Source organism: Odontesthes bonariensis, chromosome 4, assembly GCF_027942865.1.
Source record: "Odontesthes bonariensis isolate fOdoBon6 chromosome 4, fOdoBon6.hap1, whole genome shotgun sequence".
In the NCBI taxonomy this organism is placed as follows: Eukaryota; Metazoa; Chordata; class Actinopteri; order Atheriniformes; family Atherinopsidae; genus Odontesthes; species Odontesthes bonariensis.
Genome location: NC_134509.1, coordinates 35,141,243 through 35,163,496, shown reverse-complemented (window position 1 = coordinate 35,163,496; position 22,254 = coordinate 35,141,243). Strand labels below are relative to the sequence as shown.

Below are 22,254 nucleotides of genomic sequence, written 5' to 3'. Positions count from 1 at the left end.
TACATCAAGGTCATGGTTAATATTTCCTTCCGAATCCCTAACCGAAGTGATTGTTGTTTTGTCTTTGTTTATCTTTAATTGATTTGCTAGGAACCTTCAAGATTTATTGCAAGTCTTTGTATCAGGAACTGTGTTTGTTTATCAATAATTTCATTTAGTTCAAGTTTAGCTTTTCTTAATTCATTCAGTATGTGTTCCTCTTTGGAGGCACTGTAGACAACTTCCAATGATTTAATCCTGAGTTCTAAATCTGATTTTCTTGAAACTTTCCCTCTTTTTCTTATTTGATGAAAAAGAGATTATTTTGCCTCTCTTAACTGCTTTTCCCGCTTCCCAGAGAACACAAGCTGACTATTGGATTTTCTCAGAGTGTTCACAGGCCGACTCACTGCCTTAATTCAATTCAATTCAATTCAATTCATTTTTAATTATGTAGCGCCAAATACAACAAATGTCATCTCAAGGCACTTAGATGATAAAGTCCAATTCAAGCATATTGGAATTCAATTAATTGTAATCATAATTATTCATAAAATAATCCAATTCGTTCATATAGAGCCAATTCAAAAACAATTTCCTAGCTAAGGAAACCAACAGATTGCACTGAAACTTTTTTTTCAGTGGAGAGAAACGACTCCCTTTTAACAGGAAGACACCTCTGGCAGAACCAGACTCAGGAAGGGTGGCCATCCGCCTCGACCAGCTGGGGTTTGAGAAGACAGAAAGGGGTGGGGGGCACGGCACTGTAACACCATTCAAAGGATATCTGTTGGAACAGGGAAACACAAGTTAATGACCACAATAATGTCACATATACATAATGTCATTTGAGAAATTGAACAGGGGAAAAAGAGAGTAAAGTGAGGAAAGGTGTGACAGATGAGCTCCCCCAGCAGTCTAGGCCTATAGCAGCTTAACTATGGGATGTTTCAGGATCACCTGAGCCATCCCTAACTATATATAAGCTTTATCAAAAAGGAAAGTTTTAAGCCTGGTCTTAAAAGTAGAAAGGGTGTCTGCTTCCCGGACATTTACTGGCAGCTTATTCCACAAGAGAGGGGCCTGATAACCGAAGGCTCTGCCTCCCATTCTACTTTTAGAAACTCTGGGAACCTCAAGTAAACCTGCAGTTTGGGAACGAAGTGCTCTGTTAGGAAAATATCTTACAATGAGATCTTTAAGATATGATGGAGCTCGGTCATTAAGAGCTTTATATGTAAGGAGAAGAATCTTAAATTCTATTCTGAATTTATCAGGGAGCCAATGAAGAGAAGCTAAAACTGGAGAAATATGATCTCTGCTGTTAGTTCTCATCAGAACTCTGGCTGCAGCATTTTGGATCAACTGAAGGCTTTTCAGAGAATATGTGGGACAGCCCATAAATAAAGAATTACAGTAGTCCAATCTTGAAGTAACAAATGCATGGACTAGTTTTTCTGCATCACTCTGAGACAAGATGTTCCTGATTTTAACAATATTACGAAGATGAAAAAAGGCAGTCCTAGAAACTTGTTTTATATGCGAGTCAAATGATAAATTCTGGTCAAAAATAACTCCAAGGTTCCTCACTGTAGAACTAGAAGCCAAGGAAATACCATCTAGAGTAACTATATAGCAAGACAATTTCTCCATGAAGCGCTCAGGTCCAAAGATAACGTCTTAAGTTTTGTCTGAATTTAGAAGCAGACAGTTCTGAGTCATCCAGGTCTTTATGTCTTTAAGACATGCTTGTAGTCTGACCAACCTATTGGGTTCATCTGGTTTCATAGATAAGTACAACTGGGTATCATCAGCATAGCAATGGAAATTTATGCCATGCTGTCTAATAATGTTACCTAAAGTGAAAAGAATCGGTCCAAGCACAGAACCCTGAGGAACTCCATGACTTACTCTGGTGTTCTTCATTTACAAGAACAAACTGAAATCTAGCAGATAAATATGACTTAAACCAGCCTAATGTAGTTCCTTTAATCCCAATAACATGTTCAAGTCTCTGTGATAAGATACTGTGATCGACCGTATCAAATGCAGCACTGAGATCCAACAGGACAAGCACAGACACAGGTCCGCTATCAGAGGCTAAGAGGAGATCATTGGTAACTTTCAGCAGTGCAGTTTCTGTGCTATGATGCACTCGGAATCCTGACTGAAACTCTTCAAACAGATTATTTCTGTGTAAATAATCACAAAGCTGAGCTGCAACTATTTTTTCAAGAACTTTAGACATAAAAGGGAGATTGGATATATGTCTATAATTAGCTAACACTTCTGAATCAAGAGTAGGTTTTTTAAGTAAAGGTTTAATTACAGCAACCTTAAAAGGCTGAGGTACATATCCTGTCAACAAAGACAGATTGATCAAATCCAATATGGAAGTGTCAATTAAGGGGAAAACCTCCTTGAACAGTCTGGTTGGGATTGGGTCTAAAACACAAGTTGATGGTTTAGAAGAGACTATTGCTGTTGTTAGTTCAAAGAGATCAACTGGACAAAAGCCGTCTAAATACAAATCAGGTTCTAAAGATACTTCTAAAGCTGCTGTACTTGATGATACATCACTGATAATAGTGGGAAGGACTCCATCAATCTTCTCTCTGATAGAAACACTTTTATTGATAAAGAAGCTCATGAAATCATCACTGCTGAGAGTTAAAGGAATAACCCCCCCCTTTTCTGTCTTCTCAAACCCCAGCTGGTCGAGGCGGATGGCCACCCTTCCTGAGTCTGGTTCTGCCAGAGGTTTCTTCCTGTTAAAAGGAGTCGTTTCTCTCCACAGTCGCCTCAGGCATGCTTTGTTTTTTGGACCGAAAACAAAGTTTCAGTGCAATCTGTTGGTTTCCTTAGCTAGGAAATTGTTTTTGAATTGGCTCTATATGAAAGAATTGGATTATTTTATGAATAATTATGATTACAATTAATTGAATTTCAATTGGCTTGAATTAGACTTTATTATCTAAGTGCCGTGAGATGACATTTGTTGTATTTGGCGCTATATAAATAAAAATGAATTGTATTGAATCTGTAAAACAGTATCTTTTAAAACTAAAAGATTGATTTGTTTAATTACCACACTGCATTTTTGTACGGTGTGGTAAGACTTTGTATAAGATTTTGTATAATTTTGTACAGTAGCCTAAAAAGTTTAATTAACCCTGAATATTTTTTCTGCTGGCTGATGTGATATGTGTATTCATGTTTGTGAATTAAATAATTTCATTTAAATGTTGTGCTTGTTCATTATTACATCAAACTTATTGTATTGAAGGTATTTTTCTGTTTTAATGCATCTAAAGCTGGACTGATTATCCTGAGATGTCAAAGTATACAAACAGTACAAAAAGTACTTAATTTCTACTGTTGGTATAATTCTTAAATACTGAAAAAAGAGACGTTGGGGGGGAAAAAAACGTACCAAAGTTGACAGCAATGCCATTTGCCTGCTCCTCCGCATCCTGGCTCTTCGCTCCCGTATCTCCCTCCTCAGCCTCACCACTTCCTCTTCAGCTTTAAAATAAAGCATTCCAACAGCAGCTGCAAGCACAGCTCGGTCCATTTTCAATCTTTTCTAGAAGTTATCTGTCTTTGTTGACAGGATATATTCCTCAAACTTTTGCTGTAATCAACCTTTACTTAAAAAACCTACTCTTGATTCAGAAGTATTGGCTAATTATAAACCTATCTCCAATCTCCTGTTTTTGTCTAAAGTTCTTGAAAAAATTGTTGCAGCTCAACTTTGTGATCATTTCCACAGAAATAATCTGTTTGAACAGTTTCGGTCAGGATTCAGAGTGCATCATAGCACTGGTGAAAGTTACCAATGATCTCCTCTTAGCCTCTGATAGCGGACTTGTGTCAGTGCTTGTCCTGTTGGATCTCAGTGCTGCCTTTCATACGATCGATCACAGCATTCTATTACATAGACTTCAACATGTTATTGGGATTAAAGGAACTGCATTAGGCTGGTTTTAGTCATATTTATCATATTTATCTTGTATTTATCTTATAGATTACAGTTTGTTCTTGTAAATGAAGAATCTTCCTCACACACCAGAATAAGTCATGGAATTCCTCAGGGTTCTGTGCTTGGAGCGATTCTTTTCACTTTATGCATGCTTCCATGAGGTAACGTTATTAGACAGCATGGCATAACAGAGACCTGGGAATCAAAGGGAGCTTTACATACATAAAGCTTCCGTTGGCATAGCAAATGTGTTTGGCATAAACAGTATTCAGATTACAATTTTGCTGCCATAATGCTGGGGTAAAAAAAAAAAAAAAGAAATATTTTGTTTGTTAACAGATAATATTATATACATTTGATGTTATTAGGATTACAATGTCTCCTCTATGCGAAAAGATGTGGTCTCATTTACCTTTCCTTCAGTTCATATTTGCTTTTAAATTATCGTTATGCTTATGCTGGATAGTAATTTCCAGGAGATAGTGGTTTCGGTGAGTGAAATACAAAAGATGAAGTGGGTATCTGAGTGACTGAGTGTCCACAGTCACATGGACTACAGGAATTTACATTAGACCAAGTGGGTTAGAGGTCCCTTAGTTTGAAACATAACGATGATGTCAGACATTTGGAACTGATGGATGATGACATTAACTTTCTCTCTCACATACAGACGTTCACAGCAGTACAGACATAGCAGCAGTGCGTGGTTATAAAAAGGCTGACATTGTTTGGTCTGTAACTCGACTCCTGCAGGCTGCAGGATGAACTGCTCAGGACCACTATGACTATTCTTAGATCTTTTTGTTGTCCTGACAGTGGTTGTTTGAAATCAAGCTGACGGCATGTGGAAGGTCAAACGTAAGTGTCCCATCGTTTTCCCTGCATGCCTCAGTGTTTTTTACTCTGGAAAATAACTCACTATCACAGATGTTTGACAGATTAAAGATGGTTTTACCCAGATAGAGGGACATGTGCATGACTGGCCACGAGAACAAAATTCTTCTGTGATATCACAGAAGACGTTTCATAATTGTATCCTGTCGTTCAGAGCCTCTGAACTTAGAATTCATATAACTGCAACTTATACTGCTACCTGTTCAGTTTTGATATAGAGCTTTTTGCTGTGAACAAACATAAACTGTATCTTAAATGTTTATATATAATACATGTACTTGAAAAGTAAAGACTACAAGGGAAGACTTTGAAGGGAAGTATTTCTAACTATTCATTTGTAATTAGCACATTGATTAATTTAAAAAAAATTAAAACCTCAATTAACACACTTTTGAAAGTTTTTATTATGTATATGAAACAAAGAAGGGGAATAAATAATAAAAACAGTGCTTGGTCAGTACTGTCAGATATTATAACTTGTCTTAATGATCTGTGTGTTTTTTTATGCAGCCCCAGTTGCATTTCCCATGGAGATGAGGTACCGGCCCATCTTGGAGGTAATCAGTGTGATCCAGCATCTTATATTGCAGTTCAGTAACCTCTTCTGGTAGCTACTGTATAATATGAGTTACAGCTTGTACACATTTTCTATTACAGTGACGGATAATCAATGTGACGAAGTTGTGTTATTCTCTCTAAGAAAGTGATGTTTTTAAGTATTTGAAATTACCACAGACACTCGATTGTCCTGAAGGTTTCCAGATCGGATATTGGTTGGGGCTTCTCTGTGTGGAGTTTATTTGTTTTCCTTGTACATGAGTGGTTTCCTCCCACAGTCCAAAATGATGAATGGCAGTTGTAGCGTACTCACTAATAAATTAAGGAAAAACAAAGAAATACCTCGATAAAAAGGGCACCACCTTCCAAGATGGAATAATGTTAGAATTAATCTGAATCAGTCTCACAACGCTACTCAGTAGTTCTCGCTTGAATTGACCACAGTTTTACACAAGGAAATGACTCATTAAAATAGATGCAAAATATTTATTGAAAGCTTAAACCAGAACAGGAAGCATTAATTACAAGCAAGAAAAGAGTGTGTGTTATAAGAACTTATTTGCACGTGACATGGAAAGTCTTGTGAGGTAGGAAACAACTTGTGACTTTGTTTAGTGAGATGAGTCAAGATATTTAACCATATGGATATGAGCAAGAGAATGAAAAAGATCCTAAAGCTGAGTTAAATTTGGGGCCCTACATCTAGACACTATATATGGCTTAATGCCTAGCAACTTTGAAGTATTTAACGGCTATAACGCTGCATCTTTAGACACTAACCATAACAAAAAAAGGGACTAGATGGATCCTTAGTTGAAGCCGCACACGTGCCTTTGCTAAACAGCTTATCTGAGCACTACCGATCGCTGAAAGTCAGGATGCCGATGGAAGCAGGAACAGGGAGCTTCCTTCCCTGGAGTCCGCTACTGGGCTCTTCGAATAGAAGATGGTTTGTCTGTTAGCTTCTGCAGGCCTTCAGTGTGTCGGTAAGATGAGTCGAGCAACATTCAAATCATCTGAAAGAATCATGGATCATTTTAAAGTGCAGTGATAAACTGGTGAATTTGAGTCAGCCAGTCCAACACAGAAATGTTAATGGGTCTTCCAGAGATCAAGCATCACTTATTCCACACTGAGTTTGTTGCACAGGTTGATGGATGGTTCTAAATTTACCCTGGAAGTGTGAGTGCGCATGATTGTTTGTCTCTGTAATGGACTGATGACCTGTTCAGGTTGTATTCAGCCCCTCACCTGATGGCAGCTGGGATAGGCCCCAGACTTTCTGCAACCCTGAAAAGATTGAACTGATTCAAAATTGCTTATGCTTTCTGACTGAACAGATTGATATTCCAAATGTTAAAATGACTTGGTATTAAAGTGTGAGGACCAAGTTTGTCTTTAAATTTTGGAGCATTGTATGTTTGTTTTTTCTTTTTCTTTCTGAGGGGTCCTAAAAAACAGTTAAAAAAAAAAAGATTTCTACATGAGTGAAAACAGTTTCTCTTACCTCTATGGCACCTTGCTGTGTGTTCAGAGTTTGGCTCCTCCTGAACCAATGTCCCAGTTCCACTTGAAGAGAGGATCTCCTGAGGAAGAGTTTCCTGACCTGTGTAGGAATTCTACTTGGATGGGACAGATCCTCACACCTGCCATGTATTGCCGACAGTTCAACCGCTGCACCCACAGCGGTGTCATCTTTGATGATGTAATTCGTCCAGGCATTGAGGAACCAGGTGATAGCATGTAAACATGATGTCAGAAGAATGGTATCTATCTGAGAATTACAGTAAGATTAAAATAACTGCACAGCCAGTACCTTGTTTGTAATGCAAACAAAACTACAATACTATATATTATTGAAGATTTTGAATTTTAGATGAAAAATCTTATCTGTAAAATAAGTCAAGGTGAGATATAAACAGTGCTTTCGCATTGAGGATAGACAAAATTTTGATTGATGATATGCTGTAGCTTTGATATACAGCAGAGTTGCAGCATTATATTTCCTACTTATATCCTGGAGTTTGGAAATATATGGACATTATTATATGGACAATCTTTTTTTTTTCTCAAAAAGTCAGAGAGCTGTTTCAGCCTTTACAGACCTCAGTGAGTGTGCAAAATGCTAAAGTTGATTATAAAAAATATTGAACAGGTATGGTTTGTTTCCAAGTGTTTTCAAGAGAAACCCTGCTATCTTTAAAAATAACAGGCAGCATAATTTAGGTTTACAAAGTGATCACACCACAAAACTTCTAGAACAACAGCCGCAATCAGTCACAGCAGCTCATTTGGAGAAAACGAAATGTAGCATATTAGCACAAACAACTCATACCAACTTTCAAGCAGGATGGCACGTGGGGGGATGATTTCGAATTGCTTTATAGTCAGAGGACCAGGTCATTTAGTTTAGATTTTCTTATCTGTTCTTGAATCCATCCATACCAAGTCACCTGAGAGATAATATCTCTCCAGCGAGTTACGGTCTGCCTTGAGGTCTCCTCTAGGTAGGTAACGCTAAACCACCACAATTGGCTAGTTTCGAGAAAGGGGAACAGCATTTCTATTCTGACCCTTTCCCGGACGACTGGACTTCTCACCCTATACCTGAGAGTGAGCCAAGCCAGCCCACTTGCATTTAGGATCTTTTCATTCTCATTCACTTCTCACAGTTTATGACAATAAGTTAGGGTTGGAACATAGATCAAATGCTAACTCTACAGCTTTATCATTTGGCTCAGCTCTCTCTTCACCAGGACAGAACAATACAGCATCCGAATCACTGCAGACCCTGCCCCATTCTGTCTGTCAATCTTTTGCTCCATTCAACCCACACTCACGACCAAGACCACCAGATACTCAAACTCCTTTGCTTAAGGGATTTACTTACTCCCAACCTAGAATAGGCAATCCACCCTTTCCAACTGAGGAGCATGGTCCCAGACTTGGAAGTGCAAATTTTCATCCACGGAGTCCAACCCTCACCAGGAACACATCCAACTTACTGCTGGCAATGCAAACCAAACTCTGACACCGGTCATATAGATTTATAGACAGCCACGATCAAGGGGTCCAGTCGTGTCGGGGTGTGGAGTGTTTGTGCCTATGGGGTACCTCATGTCACGGTAGCCACAAGATAGCTTTTCAAGCCAGTTCGGTAACAGATAGCTGGCGCTACCTAACTGGGAACGTTGAACTAGCTAGCTACTGGCTAGCCTTTGACATCTTGAACTGAACCAATTGAAGTGTGGCATTTCATATCATTGTTGTTCTATGAAACGTTCTTAAAAAGTCTGCTAGTTTGCGTTGGCTAGTATACTAGTGGTGGCTAAGGCTAGCAGAACTGTGTTTGGAACCATACAGAGGAGTTCAGCTCTTAAACTCATCAAAATCACCTGCGTTCAACTATGTCAGAGAACAGACTCACAGGTTTAGCAATTCTCAGTATTGAGTCTAAACGTGCAAAAATTTAGATTTGGATGAGTTGTTAGGAGATTTGCTGCACAGCAATCGTTGCATACAGCTTCTGTAATTTGATTCTGTATAGCAATCAGTTGATATACATGTTTTGAATTGTATTGGTAATGGAGCCTAAGTGTACTTGGCTTACTGAACTACCTTTGAATATTTATTCAACTGGTAAATGAGCTCTGGGAATTATAAATTTTTAAACAGTGGATACATTTTTAGGTGGCTCGGTTTTAATAAAAAATAAAAAAAGACATTGTGCAGCTGTGCCTCTGTTTAAATAAAACAAGAGGCACTGGTAGGGCTTAACTTGCATGATAGATACTGATTAAGATCGAAAATAATTTGGGATTAAGTCAAATCATTAAAACCGCTTCCGGAATTGATGGCATGAACAGCAATGACAGAGGTCATTTGTGTTATGCTTTATGGCTTGTTTAATTGTGTGGATAGAAAAAAAAAAAAATGCAAGCTCACGATGATTTTAACTTCCTAGGTGGGTCAGGTGAAGTGTGTTAAAAGCTCTGCTTTGCTTGGATGTTGCTCTGCTTTGCTTGGATCTCGTTTGCATTTTTGGATCGGATCTTGCTCTGCTTGGATCTTGCCTGCTTTGCCCTGCTGCAAAGCGCTGTCGCTGCTGTGGAGACTGACAATATTTTTTATGGTGTACCTAAGTGGTTGAGGTCAATGCTTGCCCCAATAAAATTGGTAGCTAATAATTCGTCAGGGGGTAGGATACCCTGGTTCCAACTAATCAATTGGCTGGCTGCATTCCGGTATGGTCTGTTGGGGGGTTTGTTGCCTTTACAGCAAATGGAAGGCACTCCACCTGAGGATGCTGCTGTTCCCTGTCTTGGCTTCCATGGAGCTCATGGAAAAGTCGGGAACTTCCTCTGAACAGAGCCATACCGCCAAACATAATTGTATGCATTCAGAATAAGCTTCTGAAATTCATCTCTGTTTCTCGTCTCGTTTTGACGAGAGTGGTTCTGACAGAAATGGAGCATCGCGTTAGTTCTGGCAGACCACGTAGTCAACGCGCCCTTTGCCTATTGGCTGACGCCGACCCAACCCTTATGGCCAGCTGCGCTCAATGGGTCATCAGCTGCTGCTCGCAATTGGATGCTGGCATTTGGGGCACTTCATTTAAACTTGGTTTGCTGTCACTGCTTTTTTTTTTTTGCTCTCTGCTTGCACCCACCACCTCCCCTGCTCCACCGACTTCTCATTGCCAAACAATGTCATACTGTTGTTCATTGTTGCTTGCTCTGTTCTAGGGGGTTTGTTGCCTTTACAGCAAATGGAAGGCACTCCACCTGAGGATGCTGCCGTTCCCTGTCTGGCTTCCATGGAGCTCATGGAAAAGTCGGGAACTTCCTCCGAACAGAGCCATACCGCCAAACATAATTGTATGCATTCAGAATAAGCTTCTGAAATTCATCTCTGTTTCTCGTCTCGTTTTGACGAGAGTGGTTCTGACAGAACCACCAAATGACCACTCTACAAGCAAACCACAAGTTCTGCAACTGAGAAGTTGTGTGACGTACAAAGATGGTCAGCATCATTGGAGCACCACAGGGGACTGTACTCTCACTGCATCTTTCAACACTGAATACCTCTGACTTCTAGTACAACACAAAGTCCTGTTATCTCCAGAAGAGGAGGAGTCAGCGCTCAGCAAGAGAAAGAGAACTGGTTAACCAATTTGTAGCATGGTATGGGAACAAACATCATGAAAATGAACTAAATGAAGAGGATGATTGTGGATTTTGGGAGGACTAAGAATAAACCAAACAATATTTCCAGCCTTGGAGAAGAGGTGGTGGTAGTGGACTACAGATAGTTTACCTGAACTAGGGACAAGACCAGAAATGCAACACTGAGGCTGTCTATTGGAAGTGACAGTGTAGACTTTCCTTGTTGAAGTAGATTAGTCTGTGGTGGAGATTGCACTTGCTTTAAAAACTTCTGTTGACACAGCAGCAACAGAGCCAGTGACTCTGAAAAACTGAACAAAGAAAGCTGGCTCTGAGCTGAGAACTGCTCTGGAGTTTCGGGAACTTATTGTGCAAAAAAAAAAAAGTACTGTCCATTTGCTGAACATAATAAACAACTCTACTCACCCTCTATATGACACAGTGATGAAACAATAGAAGTATTCAGTACGAGGCTTTTTCAGATCTACTGCAACAAAGAATCGTACAGGAGGCCCTGCTAGCAGCAATGGCCAAAGTGCTTATGGAGACAAATTATCAATGAATTTTTAATCGTTGTTAATTGCTAACCCATTCTACCGGGAATGGATTTAATTCCATTCGCTGTTGTCCAACAGCTGTTGCCAAATTCAAATCAGTGAGAATATGGGCAACCATTATATTGTTTTTGTTGTATTGTGCTGTCACTTTATCGTTCAGCATAGTATTTTTTGTTTGAAATTAATAAGACGAATTCCTTTTTCGAACAATTTTCTTTTAATAATAGTTCATTAAAAGCCTTCGACTCTTAACATCCACTTAATTCTTTTCACTCTATGCTAAACTAGTCACTAAATTGTGACTAAAGTGTGTCATATTTTTGTGTAAAGGTAATTGCACAGGTACTGTATCTGTTGGGTGTGTTGCGGGTGATGCCGAGTCCTACATCCTGTTCTGTGACTTTTTTGACCGGGTCATTGAAGCCTATCATGAACACAAGGTCTCCAACCAAACCCCAGAGAGCGACTTCAACTACGATAACTTAAAGGTACTCACAATACTGAATGTATACTGATGCTATTCAATGCAACCTAAATAATCTTGTGTGTGGCTGTGTGTGTGCGTGTTTGTAAAGGGAGGTGATGACTTCGACACATCATATTCTGTACGTTGTGAGGTCAGTGTTGTCCGAGGTATTGAGGACTTCTGCTTTCCAACACACTGCAGCCGAGGAGAGCGCAGACAGCTCCTCTTGCTGGCCAGGAGAGGTACTGTATGTCTGCATTTCAGCACAATCACATATAATGTGGACTGGACAGCAGTCCCAACACTGGTTCAGGGTGGATTGGGATCCAGTTTCTGAGATGGAATTTACATCGTGTTTTCCTAATGGGGAAAAAACAAGATGTAAACCGACCACTGTGGCAACTTGACGCACAGTTATCAACATTTGTTACACAAGGCCACATGAAAGTGAGTCACTGGAGGGTGTTTAGAAAAGGCCAGACACATTGCCCAAAAATTATGCTTATCAGTGGCAGGCCATTGGGGTTAGATGGTGGGAAACTGACCAAGGGTGAGCATGGCCTATTATGCTCTTTATCGAACTCTGTGTGAGCTCTGGATTGGTGCTATTCAACTTGCAGATATATGAGCGGGTCAGACTTAGAAGACCTTTGACCTACCTCAAGCTTCTCTGACTCAGGAACTACTTTGACCCTAAGGGGCTTTCCAAATGTTTTCTTAGAAAAACCTAGGTCCCATAATAGGAGTTTCATGTAAACTATTTTAATGAGTGAAATTGTTTTTAGTTGAGTAGAACTTTTGTTTTTCTGATGTTTTGTCAACACATCCAGGTATAAAAACCCACTGATTGTCTGCTGCTACATGTCTCAGTTCTGCAGCAGCTGGAAAAGGAGGTACCAGGGTGTCTCTTTTTATTGGATGGGCTGAATCAGGAACAACAAATGGGGCTGAAGATAAATCCACCATCTTCCTCACAGTTGCGCATTGGTGTGGCCCGGGACTGGCCTGACGCCAGGGCAGTCTGGTCAGTCCAGTTTCTTATATGAATAAAGAAAGGCCAGCCTTATGACGGTAGAGTAGGTCAGCCATTACTTGTATGATCTGATCCCCACCAGCTACATTGACAAACTGTAAATGAGAAAAATAACAAAGCACAAACTGATCCTAAGGTGTATAAATGTGAGGAACTATGGTTAAAAACACCTCTCAAATTAGAATACAATGTCACCAGATATAAAAAGCAATAACTGGATTCTAGGAGTCACTCGACACAGGAGCAACAACAACATAGTATGCCATCATCAGCCTGGGGTGTTACAGAGGAAATTTGATGTTGTACTTTCAAGCACCTTTTTAATATGATTTTCTTTTCAAAAACCTAATGCCCTATAATTCTTTATGCAGGGTGAGTAAAGATAGCAGCTTAGTGATCTGGGTCAATATGGAGGACCATCTAAGGCTGGTGTCGACACGAGATGATGCAAATGTGGCTGAAGCTTTTAAATGCATCTGCATCACCCTGCAGAAAGTAAGTTATGGCTCTGAATCACACCAGCATTTTTTTTCTAACTTGACCAATTGAAATGACCATGATATGTATCATCTGCAAAGGTTTCCAGGTTTTATTGATCCAATTATCTACATCTTGGTCTTTTAGTTTTTAACCATGAGCATCTATCATACGAGCTTGAATAAGGGCAACTGGACTTCTTGGATCTTGAAGATGTTTCACCTCTCATCCGAAAGGCTTCTTCACTTCTACACTAGATGGTGGAGAGTATCAGTTTATAAGCAGAGTGGGTCGTTACAGTCACGTGTCAGAGAACCCCCTGACCGATGTATGTGCCGCTTGAGTCATTATTACCTATGAATTGTCTACTTGCCTAAAAGGGTGAGTTTTCTCGAAAGAGAACAGTAGGTGATGTAGGTGAACTGCTGAAGTTGGTAGGTGAAATGCTGAGAACTGCTGAGAACTGGCTCTCCTATGTTGTGCCATGCGCTTGTGGAGCTGTTTAGGTCTCTCCTATATAGAATTCCACACACTCTTCGCTGCACTGCATTGTTTGTGTTTGGGGGTTTTGTCCTTTGGGTGAACCAGTCTCTATCTGAGAGTGTTCATGGGTTTGAAGTTTCTCTGAGACTCCTGCCACATCTAGAATTACAGTATGTTTGCGCCTGGTCTTTTTAGCTTTTCTAACAGTATGGTTTGGTTCACTTGTCTTTGCTGATTTGACAAAGGCCCAGTTTGGGTATCCACAGGTTTGAAAAGCTTTCTTGAGTGTTGTTTTCCCTCAGCCTTATTTGGTACACTCTTAGCCTGGTGATGTAGAGTTCTGATGACAGCCAGTTTTTTGCTCTAATGGATGATGTGAGTCGAAAAGCAGGTACAGGTCTGTGTGGGTTTCCTGTAAACCTTGGTGTGAAGACTTCCGTCCTCTTCAATGTACACAGCACAGTTCAAAAGAGGCAGCTTGTGGTCTTTTGCATCCTCCCTCGTGAACTTGATGTTGCTGTCCACTCCGTGAACGCCTCTACTTCTTGAGTTTTGATCTTTACCCAAGTGTCGTCCATATGTGAACCAGTGGCTTGGTGTTGTTCCTTTGTATAAGCTTAGTGCTTTGCATGTACATCTATCATCCCATATATTTCAAGTATACATATATCTCTCAACAAAGGAATGATTAAATGTGACAAGACTGAAAGTTTTTCATGGATAAGCCTTTAAATATCTGAAATATAGGTAAGAAAGAATAACTTCTAAATGGTTTAACAAAACAGTTTGTACACAGCAGTTCAGTCACTCTGATTGTAGACCTGTACTCTCCTCTTTTGACCTTATGTGACATTCATACACTATATTGCCAAAAATATTTGCTCATCTGCCTTAACACGCATATGAACTAAGTAGCATCCCATTCTTAATCCATAGGGTTTAATATCACATTAGCCCACCCTTTGCACCTATAACAGCTTAATCTATTCTTAGCAAGCTTTTCACAAAGTTTAGGAGTGTTGAAACAGGAAGGGGCCATTCCCAAACTTTTTCCACAAAATTGGGAGCTTGAAATTGTCCAAAATCTCTTTGTATGCTGAAGTATTCAGAGTTCCTTTCACTGGAACAAAGTAGCCAAGCCCAGCTCCTGAAAAAAACCTCATAATCCCCCCCTCCACCAAACTTTACACCTGGCACAATGTGAGACAAGTACCGTTCTCCTGGCATCTGCCAAACCCAGAATCGTGCATCAGATTGCCAGCTGGAGAAGCGTGATTAGTCACTCCAGAGAATGCGTCTCTACTGCTCTAGAGTCCAGTGGCGGCATGCTTTACACCACTGCATCCAACGCTTTGCATTGCACTTGGTGTTGTATGGCTTGTATGCAGCTGCTCGGCCATGCAAACCCATTCCATGAAGCTCTCTACGCACTGTTCTTGAGCTAATCTGAAGGCCACATGAAGTTTGGAGGTCTGTAGCAATTGACTCAGCAGAAAGTTGACGACCTATGCTCACTATGCACCTCAGCATCCGCTGATCCCGCTCTGCCATTTTACGTGGCCTACCATTTCGTGGCTTAGTTGCTGTCGTCCCCAATCGCTTCCACTTTGTTATAATACCACTGACAGTTGACTGTTGAATATTTAGCAGTGAGGGAATTTAACGATTGGACTTGTTGCACAGGTGGTATCCTATCAAAGTACCATGCTGGAATTCACTGAGCTCCTGTGAGTGACCCATTGTTTCACAAATGTTTGTAGAAGCAGTCTGCATGCCTTGAATTTATATTTATATTCACCTGTGGCCATGGAGGTGATTGGAACACATGAATTTGATTATTTGGATGGGTGAGTGAATACTTTTGGCAATATAGTGTATCAAGAGTATTAATCTGTTGTATGTTTATGTAGAACTGTCTTACCATTACAAAGTTTTCTAAGTTGTTGGTTTCAGTCTCACAAGTAAAAAAACTTAAATAATTTTCTGACATTTCCTAATAGAACTGTTGTTTTGTCAGACATGTTTGGAAACTAATTAAGTACAACAGAGTCAATCCAATACAGAGCATCCAAATCCTGGTCCTCAGAACCCCGTGCCCTGCATGGTTTAGATGTCACCCAGTTCCAATACACTTCATTCAAATTCATGGCTTAGCTCTCATCAATCTTTGAAAAACATTATGAAGACTAATTTGGTAGCATCAATAATATGCAGGCCAGGGGGGCACTGAGGATCAGGATGTGGAAACACTGTTTGTCAGTGTGCTTGGTAGTTGAGGAAAAAAAAGTTCTAGTAGATAACCAGGTTTGACTTTCGATCTTTGGGATTCTCAAGATCCTGACTCTTTGGTTATTGCATTTGTCCAGCTGGAGGAGTACTATAGACAGCTCAGGCACCCATTCATCTGGAAGCAGCAACTGGGATGGGTAACAAGTTCCCCTGCTGATGTGGGAACTGGTCTGAGGATCAACGTCTACATCAGACTGCAACTCCTTCCTCAACACAAACGTCTCCAAGATGTCCTAAAGAGACTGAGGATTCGTATGGACATAACAGGTAATAGGGAAAACTGATATTGGATGCCATTTGAACTGCTAGTATATATTTCACTATATATGACAAAGATGAGCTTAGTAGAACCTACATTTTTATTTCAGTAAGTCTGTTTTCTCTTGTTTTTTGGCATTGACATCACCATAAACCTACAATAATGAAGGCCAGTGTAATGACAAGTGTTGTGCAATAGTTGTAATACAAGAGATATGGCGATGAGTGAAGGCAGGACCAGGGTATATAAGCAGCAAGGGCTAATGAACATATGAAGATCAGCTGCACCAGAGGAGCTTACGGGAGAACCATGCCCAAACCACACCATGCTCACACACAAACCAGGGGGAGACAAGACAAACACACATAAGGGAAGGGGGAATGGAAACAAAAGGGGAAAATCAGCCAGAATCCAGAGATTCATGACACATGGTTTTCATACAGGACTTAGTGTAGAAATAGAATAGAATAGAATATAAAAATACTTTCTTCATCCCCCAATGAGGGAAATTCAAATTAGTCAAGTAGCTCAAAAAAATTATTAATATTTACAATGATTGTATATTAACAACAACATTAATAATACCAATTCTAATAAAAATACTACTACTAACTAATAATAATAATAATAATAATAATAATAAAAATGACTAAAAAAAAAAATCAATCAATCAATTTGAGAAGAACTCAGCAGTCACTGTTATAAAGCCTTATGGCTGTGGGAACAAAGGACCTTCTGAACCTCTCAGTCCTGCAGCGCAGAGAGATGAGCCTCTCACTGCAGCTGCTCCTCTGTGGAGAGGATGTTTATTGTTCTCCAAAAAAGAATACAATTTCCTCCTCATCTGTTGCTCCACCACAGCACTAAGAGGGTCCAGCCTTCTGCCTACAACAGAACCAGCCTTTGTCACCAGTTTGTCCAGTTTCTGTCTGTAGTGCAACTCCCCCAGCAGACAGCAGCATAGAACAGTGCACTCTCAATGATAGTGTGATAAAACATGCACATCATATCACTGCAGACATTGAAGGACCTGAGCTGTCTCAGGAAGAAGAGACGGCTCTGGCCCCTCCTGTACACTGCGTCTATGTTGGCAGACCACTCCAGTTTATTATCCAGCACCACCCCCAGGTATTTGCAGGTCTGAACAGTCTCTATCTCCCCTCCATCAATGCAGACTGACTGGCATGGAGTTAGTTTTAGATCTCCTGAAGTCCACCTCCAGCTCTTTGGTTTTGGTGGTGTTCAGGAGCAAACAGTTCTTTTTGGTCCAGTCAGTAAAGGCCTCCACAAGATCCCTGTACACCTTCTCCTGTCCACCGCGCACACATGCCACAACAGCCGTATCATCAGAATACTTCTGAATGTGGCAGGACTCTGAGTTGTACCTGAAGTCCAATGTGTACAGGGTGAAAAGAAAAGGAGCTAAAACAGTACCCTGCGGAGCCCCAGTACTGCATTCCAGTGTTCCAGAAACACATCTCCCCATCCTGACATACTGTGGTCTGGCAGACAAATAGTCTATAATCCATGATGTCAGGGAGGGGCCCACACCCATACCTAGCAGCTTGTCTTTCAGTATGGGAGGCTGTATGGTGTTGAAGGCACTGGAAAAGTCAAAGAACATGATTCTCACATATGAACCAGGCACATCCAGATAAGCATATGCCCGATGCAACATGTACAGAATCCCTTCTTCCACTCCTATGTGTTTCTGGTAGGCAAACTGGAGGGGGTCAAGAGCCTCAGCAACCTGCAATCTCATGCGACGAACAAGGAGTCTCTCCAAGGTCTTCATGATATGAGATGTCAAAGTCTGTAGTCATTCAGCTCCACCGGTTGCCCTAATTTGGGCACTGGTATGAGACAAGAAGTTTTCCACAGCACCAGGACTTTTTCCATCTGAATGCTCATATTGAAGAGCATCTGAAGAGGGACTGCTAGTTGACCAGCACAGTCCCTCAGAAGCCTTGGACAGACTCCATCTGGGCCTGAAGCCCTCCCTGACTTAAGTCTCCTGAGCTCAGCTCCAACCTCCTCTATAGTTAGATACAGAGGTTGTAGCGGAGGGATGGCGACAGGAGTGATGTTGCTATCAACCATAGAGATGAGGGTGGGGGTGCAGCTGGACAGAGGAGGGCTAGTGGTGGGAGCAGCCACAGATGGGGAGATGCAGCTGTGCTCAGAAGGCCTGGAGGTAGAAGCTGCCGCAGAGGTGGATGTGCAGCTGGGCTTAGGAGGCCTGGTGGTGGAAGCTGCCGCAGAGGTGGATGTGTAGCTGGGTTCAGAAGGCCTGGTGGTGGAAGCTGCCGCACAGGTGGAGGTGCAGCTGGGCTTTGGATGCCTGGTGGTGGAAGCTGCCGCACAGGTGGAGGTGTAGCTTGGCTCAGGAGATCTGGCGGTGGAAGTTGCTGTAGAGGTGGAGGTACAGCTGGACAGAAGAAGCCTGTTGGTGACAGTTGCTGCAGAGGTGGAGGTGCAGTCAGGCGATCTACATGCCAAAAAAGCAGTAAAATAGCCTGTATGCATTAGAGCCTGGTTCGGGCCGGATTTTTCTGTCCGAGCCCGGCCCTCAACCGACAGAAAAGTTCTCAAATCCGACCCGAGCCCGAGATTAATTAAAATATTTGTGTCCGAGCCCGCCGGAAGCCCGAGACCAGTGACCAACGCAAGACGGCGCACCCTAATCAGTAAATACACATTGGTGACAGCGCACCATTATCCACCATAATCCATTATAAAACATACACATTAATGGCGGTGCACCATAACAAATGCACAAGCACTCTTCGACCAGAATAAACACCCATTAAACTCAATTTAAAATTGCAAACTCGTTTGCAATGAACTGAAACCTGTCCTCTGGCTGTTTATAATTTACATGATGTCTGCTTGCTTTCGAGCCCGACCCGAGTCCGACAAGACATTCTAATTTTTTGTCCGAGTCAGGCCCGGCCCGTCGGGTTCCGACCGGGCCAGTCGGGCTTCGGTCGGGTTGCCATACTCTAGTATGCATATGCCTTTAATTTGTGAATCAAAAGCTGTGAATATTATGGTATTATATAAGCATAAATATGGTGTTAGTGTTTAAAATGGTTAAGGACCAAAGTACATTTCAGATCTGCTAGTACATTTGGAACCCTCAGGATTTATAAGGTCTTCAGGAACAGGTTGTTTTTCTGTACACAGAGTTAGAACTAAACATGGAGGAGCTGCTTTCATGCGACTGATACATGTAGATCAGTCTCCTAGATAACTGCAAGTCTGCCTCAACTATTGATTCCATTAAATCAATTCTTAATACTTTCCTATTTATCGCTGCATTCAATTAAATTGTGATTTCATGAGGATGGAATTATATTTGACTGATTTATTGAACTGAACTAAATTTCTTTGATTATTAACTTTCACTGCACTGTGTCTCTTATTCAGTTTTACTTTTTAAAATGTTTTTACTTTTTCTTTCTTGAAAATTTAGTTTTAATGTTTTTTTTTCTCTATGAAAAACACTTTCAATCTCCTAGTTGTCTAATTGTGCTACAGAAATAAATTTGCTTTACCATGCCTTACACACAATAACACATGCAACATATTGACAAGTTGTTCACATTAAATCACAGCTGCCCAGAGCAACAGGTGAAGAAGGTTTATACAGTCCTTGAATTGGGGGAGGTAGGCTATGTCTGGCCCAATTTGGATGCATCAACCAGATGCTGGGAGTTAGAGACAAGAAGAAGAAGCTAATCCTTGATGGGTAACTGCACAGTTGGCTATGTTTCCTTAAGGTCCATGACAGCAATAAAAGCATAGATAGAATGCGCCATGGCCCGCAACATTCCTTCTGTTTTCTCACATTGAATTTATTGATGCTCTGGGGGATACACTGATTTTGGCTAGAACTTAGTCCCTGACTCATTTGGAGAGCTCCTTGGTCTTTAACAAGCTGCTTGCTTGTTGGTGCTCGTTACGTTGTGATATTACAGACTCTGGGGTATTTTTCATCAGGTATACATAGAAATCAAGTGATATAAATCACACTTAAGAAGACTTAACTGAGCTAATTAGGTGACTTTCGACAGTGAATTACGACCTGGTAAGCACCAAAACTTAATTTAGGTCTTCAAAGAAGTTGTATAAAGACACATGCAAGCACTACTTAAGGTGTAAACGATGAAAACGCAAAACTGCGTTTCTCATCACATAGAAATGACGTGACAAGCCAGGAAACCGTGGGAAACACATTAGTTGGCTATGTCCGTCCCTGCGGACTTTCAACTCGCGGTAATTGACGTTCAAGAGTCATTTCATTACATAACAGCAATGATGAGTGAGAGTAATAAAGAACAGACCAAAAATATGAACTACGTTCTCGAAATTCTTGAAGTTCATAGAGAAAGCAGGTGACCTAGCCAGCTGTGGGTGAGACCTGTGAGGACTTCTCAGTGGTGGGATAACTTCATGAATGGAGTGGTAGAAAGACTTGGTCTTGGTAGTGTTGCCACCTAGCCATCTGGCGTGTTTACTGCATCGATAATGAAACGTCACACACTTTTGCGTTTCCGTATGCACGCAGAGTTTCACCCTAAAACGCTCGTCTAAACGCAGATTTAAAAGTGAAAACGAAACGCCACTTTTGCGTTTTGGTGCTAACCACTACACCACTACACCGCTGCACAGCCCAGGCCCCATATTGAACATAATTACCATTCAATTGGAAGATCTTTATGAAAAATGGCTTTTGCCACGCGTAAAAATGCATTCAGAATAGGTTGATAAGTGAAAATATCTACACCAACTTTTGAAAACTATCATTAAATGTTGTAGCCAATATTTCATGGAGACTTCCAGGTAATTCACAGGGTCTAAAAGGAATCAACACCAAAATCTTCCTAATCATATCCAATTGCACTATGCAGCCTGCTGGTTCATTTAGGGAACACCGCAGTGCTATATGAAAATTTCCATGCATTTAAATGACATCTTTAGACAACATTTCACCTACTTGTTGAATTTGACTGGAGAAAAACCTCAATACTTTTGTTATCTCAAACAGGTTTGTTTTTGTGACATGATGTTTTTCCAACATTTTAACTGGCTGAAAAGGGGGATGAAAAGAAATTAGAATTTCAAGTGAACACTGAAATCCTTTACTTTTCTCTGCTCTTTGCCCTTCTTTTGAAAGTCAAACTTTAAAGACAAGCAACAGTTTTGGGTTTCATCCTACTTTTGTCCCTCCAGATTCCCCAACACTGTATCATGTGAGCAATGCTGCAAGTTTTGGTCCAAGCGAAGTGGAACTGACTCAGCTGGTGGTGGACGGGGTCAAATTGCTCATTGCCATGGAGAAGAGGCTGGAGCGTAACATAGACATTGATGAGCTTGTTCCTACACAGAAGTAGTGTTGCATCTAATCTGACAAAGATTGAATTTCTTCACTTTCTAAAGTGCTTTAAGATTACTTTTATTGTGAATTGGTGCCATATAAATAAACTGAATTGAGCTGAAGTAGGTCTAAATGATGACTGTGTCTTTCAAAGTTCTCAGGAGCTCTGCTAGAATTAATTAAAAAATATTTGTTCATCAGTTAAATTACACTGTATTTTGATTATAGTAGTTTGGTGTATTTGTTTCTGACTGATGTCATTAAAGTGTCTGCAGACAGAAGGAAGTATACAGATTGTAAAACCGTTTTTCTGAGATATTTTTGTGATGTCTAATTGCATAAAAAAGGCCTGAGACTGGACTCACACTGTAATAAAAACTCTTGTTAAGACTTTTGATGGATTCTTTTCCTGCACAGAAACTTTTAGCCTAAACGCAGTACAGACATGTTTATCAGACACAGAAAATGACTGACACTAATGATATACCATGTGCTCCCAGTTTCTGCCTGACTGTGGGGGATACAACTCTCCTTTTAGCACTACAATTTAAAACAGGAAATTTTATGCCTGTTTGAAAAGCATGAGCAGGATGAGGCATCTGAGACCCCTCAGTTTACAAAGAGTCAAGTTGCAAAGTGTGGGGAGTGGCTTGATTGTGTCCTATGAAGAAGATAACAGTCACTGACACTTATTTTAATGGCATGCATCTGATTGTTATCGAGGTTCTGGAG

At 40.7% G+C, this 22,254-nt stretch overlaps 1 protein-coding gene across 1 annotated transcript; it reads left to right on the top strand.

Annotated features, from left to right (window-relative positions):
• The first annotated feature begins 4,719 nt into the window (after positions 1-4,719).
• LOC142379445 (creatine kinase M-type) lies at positions 4,720-21,912 on the top strand. Its single transcript, XM_075464600.1, has 9 exons — positions 4,720-4,819; positions 5,366-5,412; positions 6,948-7,146; positions 11,466-11,623; positions 11,711-11,843; positions 12,472-12,625; positions 13,006-13,129; positions 15,961-16,150; positions 21,378-21,912. Exons 1-9 carry the CDS (start codon positions 4,804-4,806, stop codon positions 21,536-21,538), a joined length of 1,182 nt encoding a protein of 393 aa, XP_075320715.1. The 5' UTR covers positions 4,720-4,803; the 3' UTR covers positions 21,539-21,912.
• The last annotated feature ends 342 nt before the right edge of the window (positions 21,913-22,254 follow it).

Bases quoted from the DNA above. Each gene is read 5' to 3' on its own strand.
- LOC142379445 (XM_075464600.1), top strand. The intron at 12,626-13,005 runs GTCAGTCCAGTT...TTCTTTATGCAG, and splicing joins CCTGACGCCAGGGCAGTCTG to GGTGAGTAAAGATAGCAGCT. The intron at 13,130-15,960 runs GTAAGTTATGGC...GCATTTGTCCAG, and splicing joins TCTGCATCACCCTGCAGAAA to CTGGAGGAGTACTATAGACA.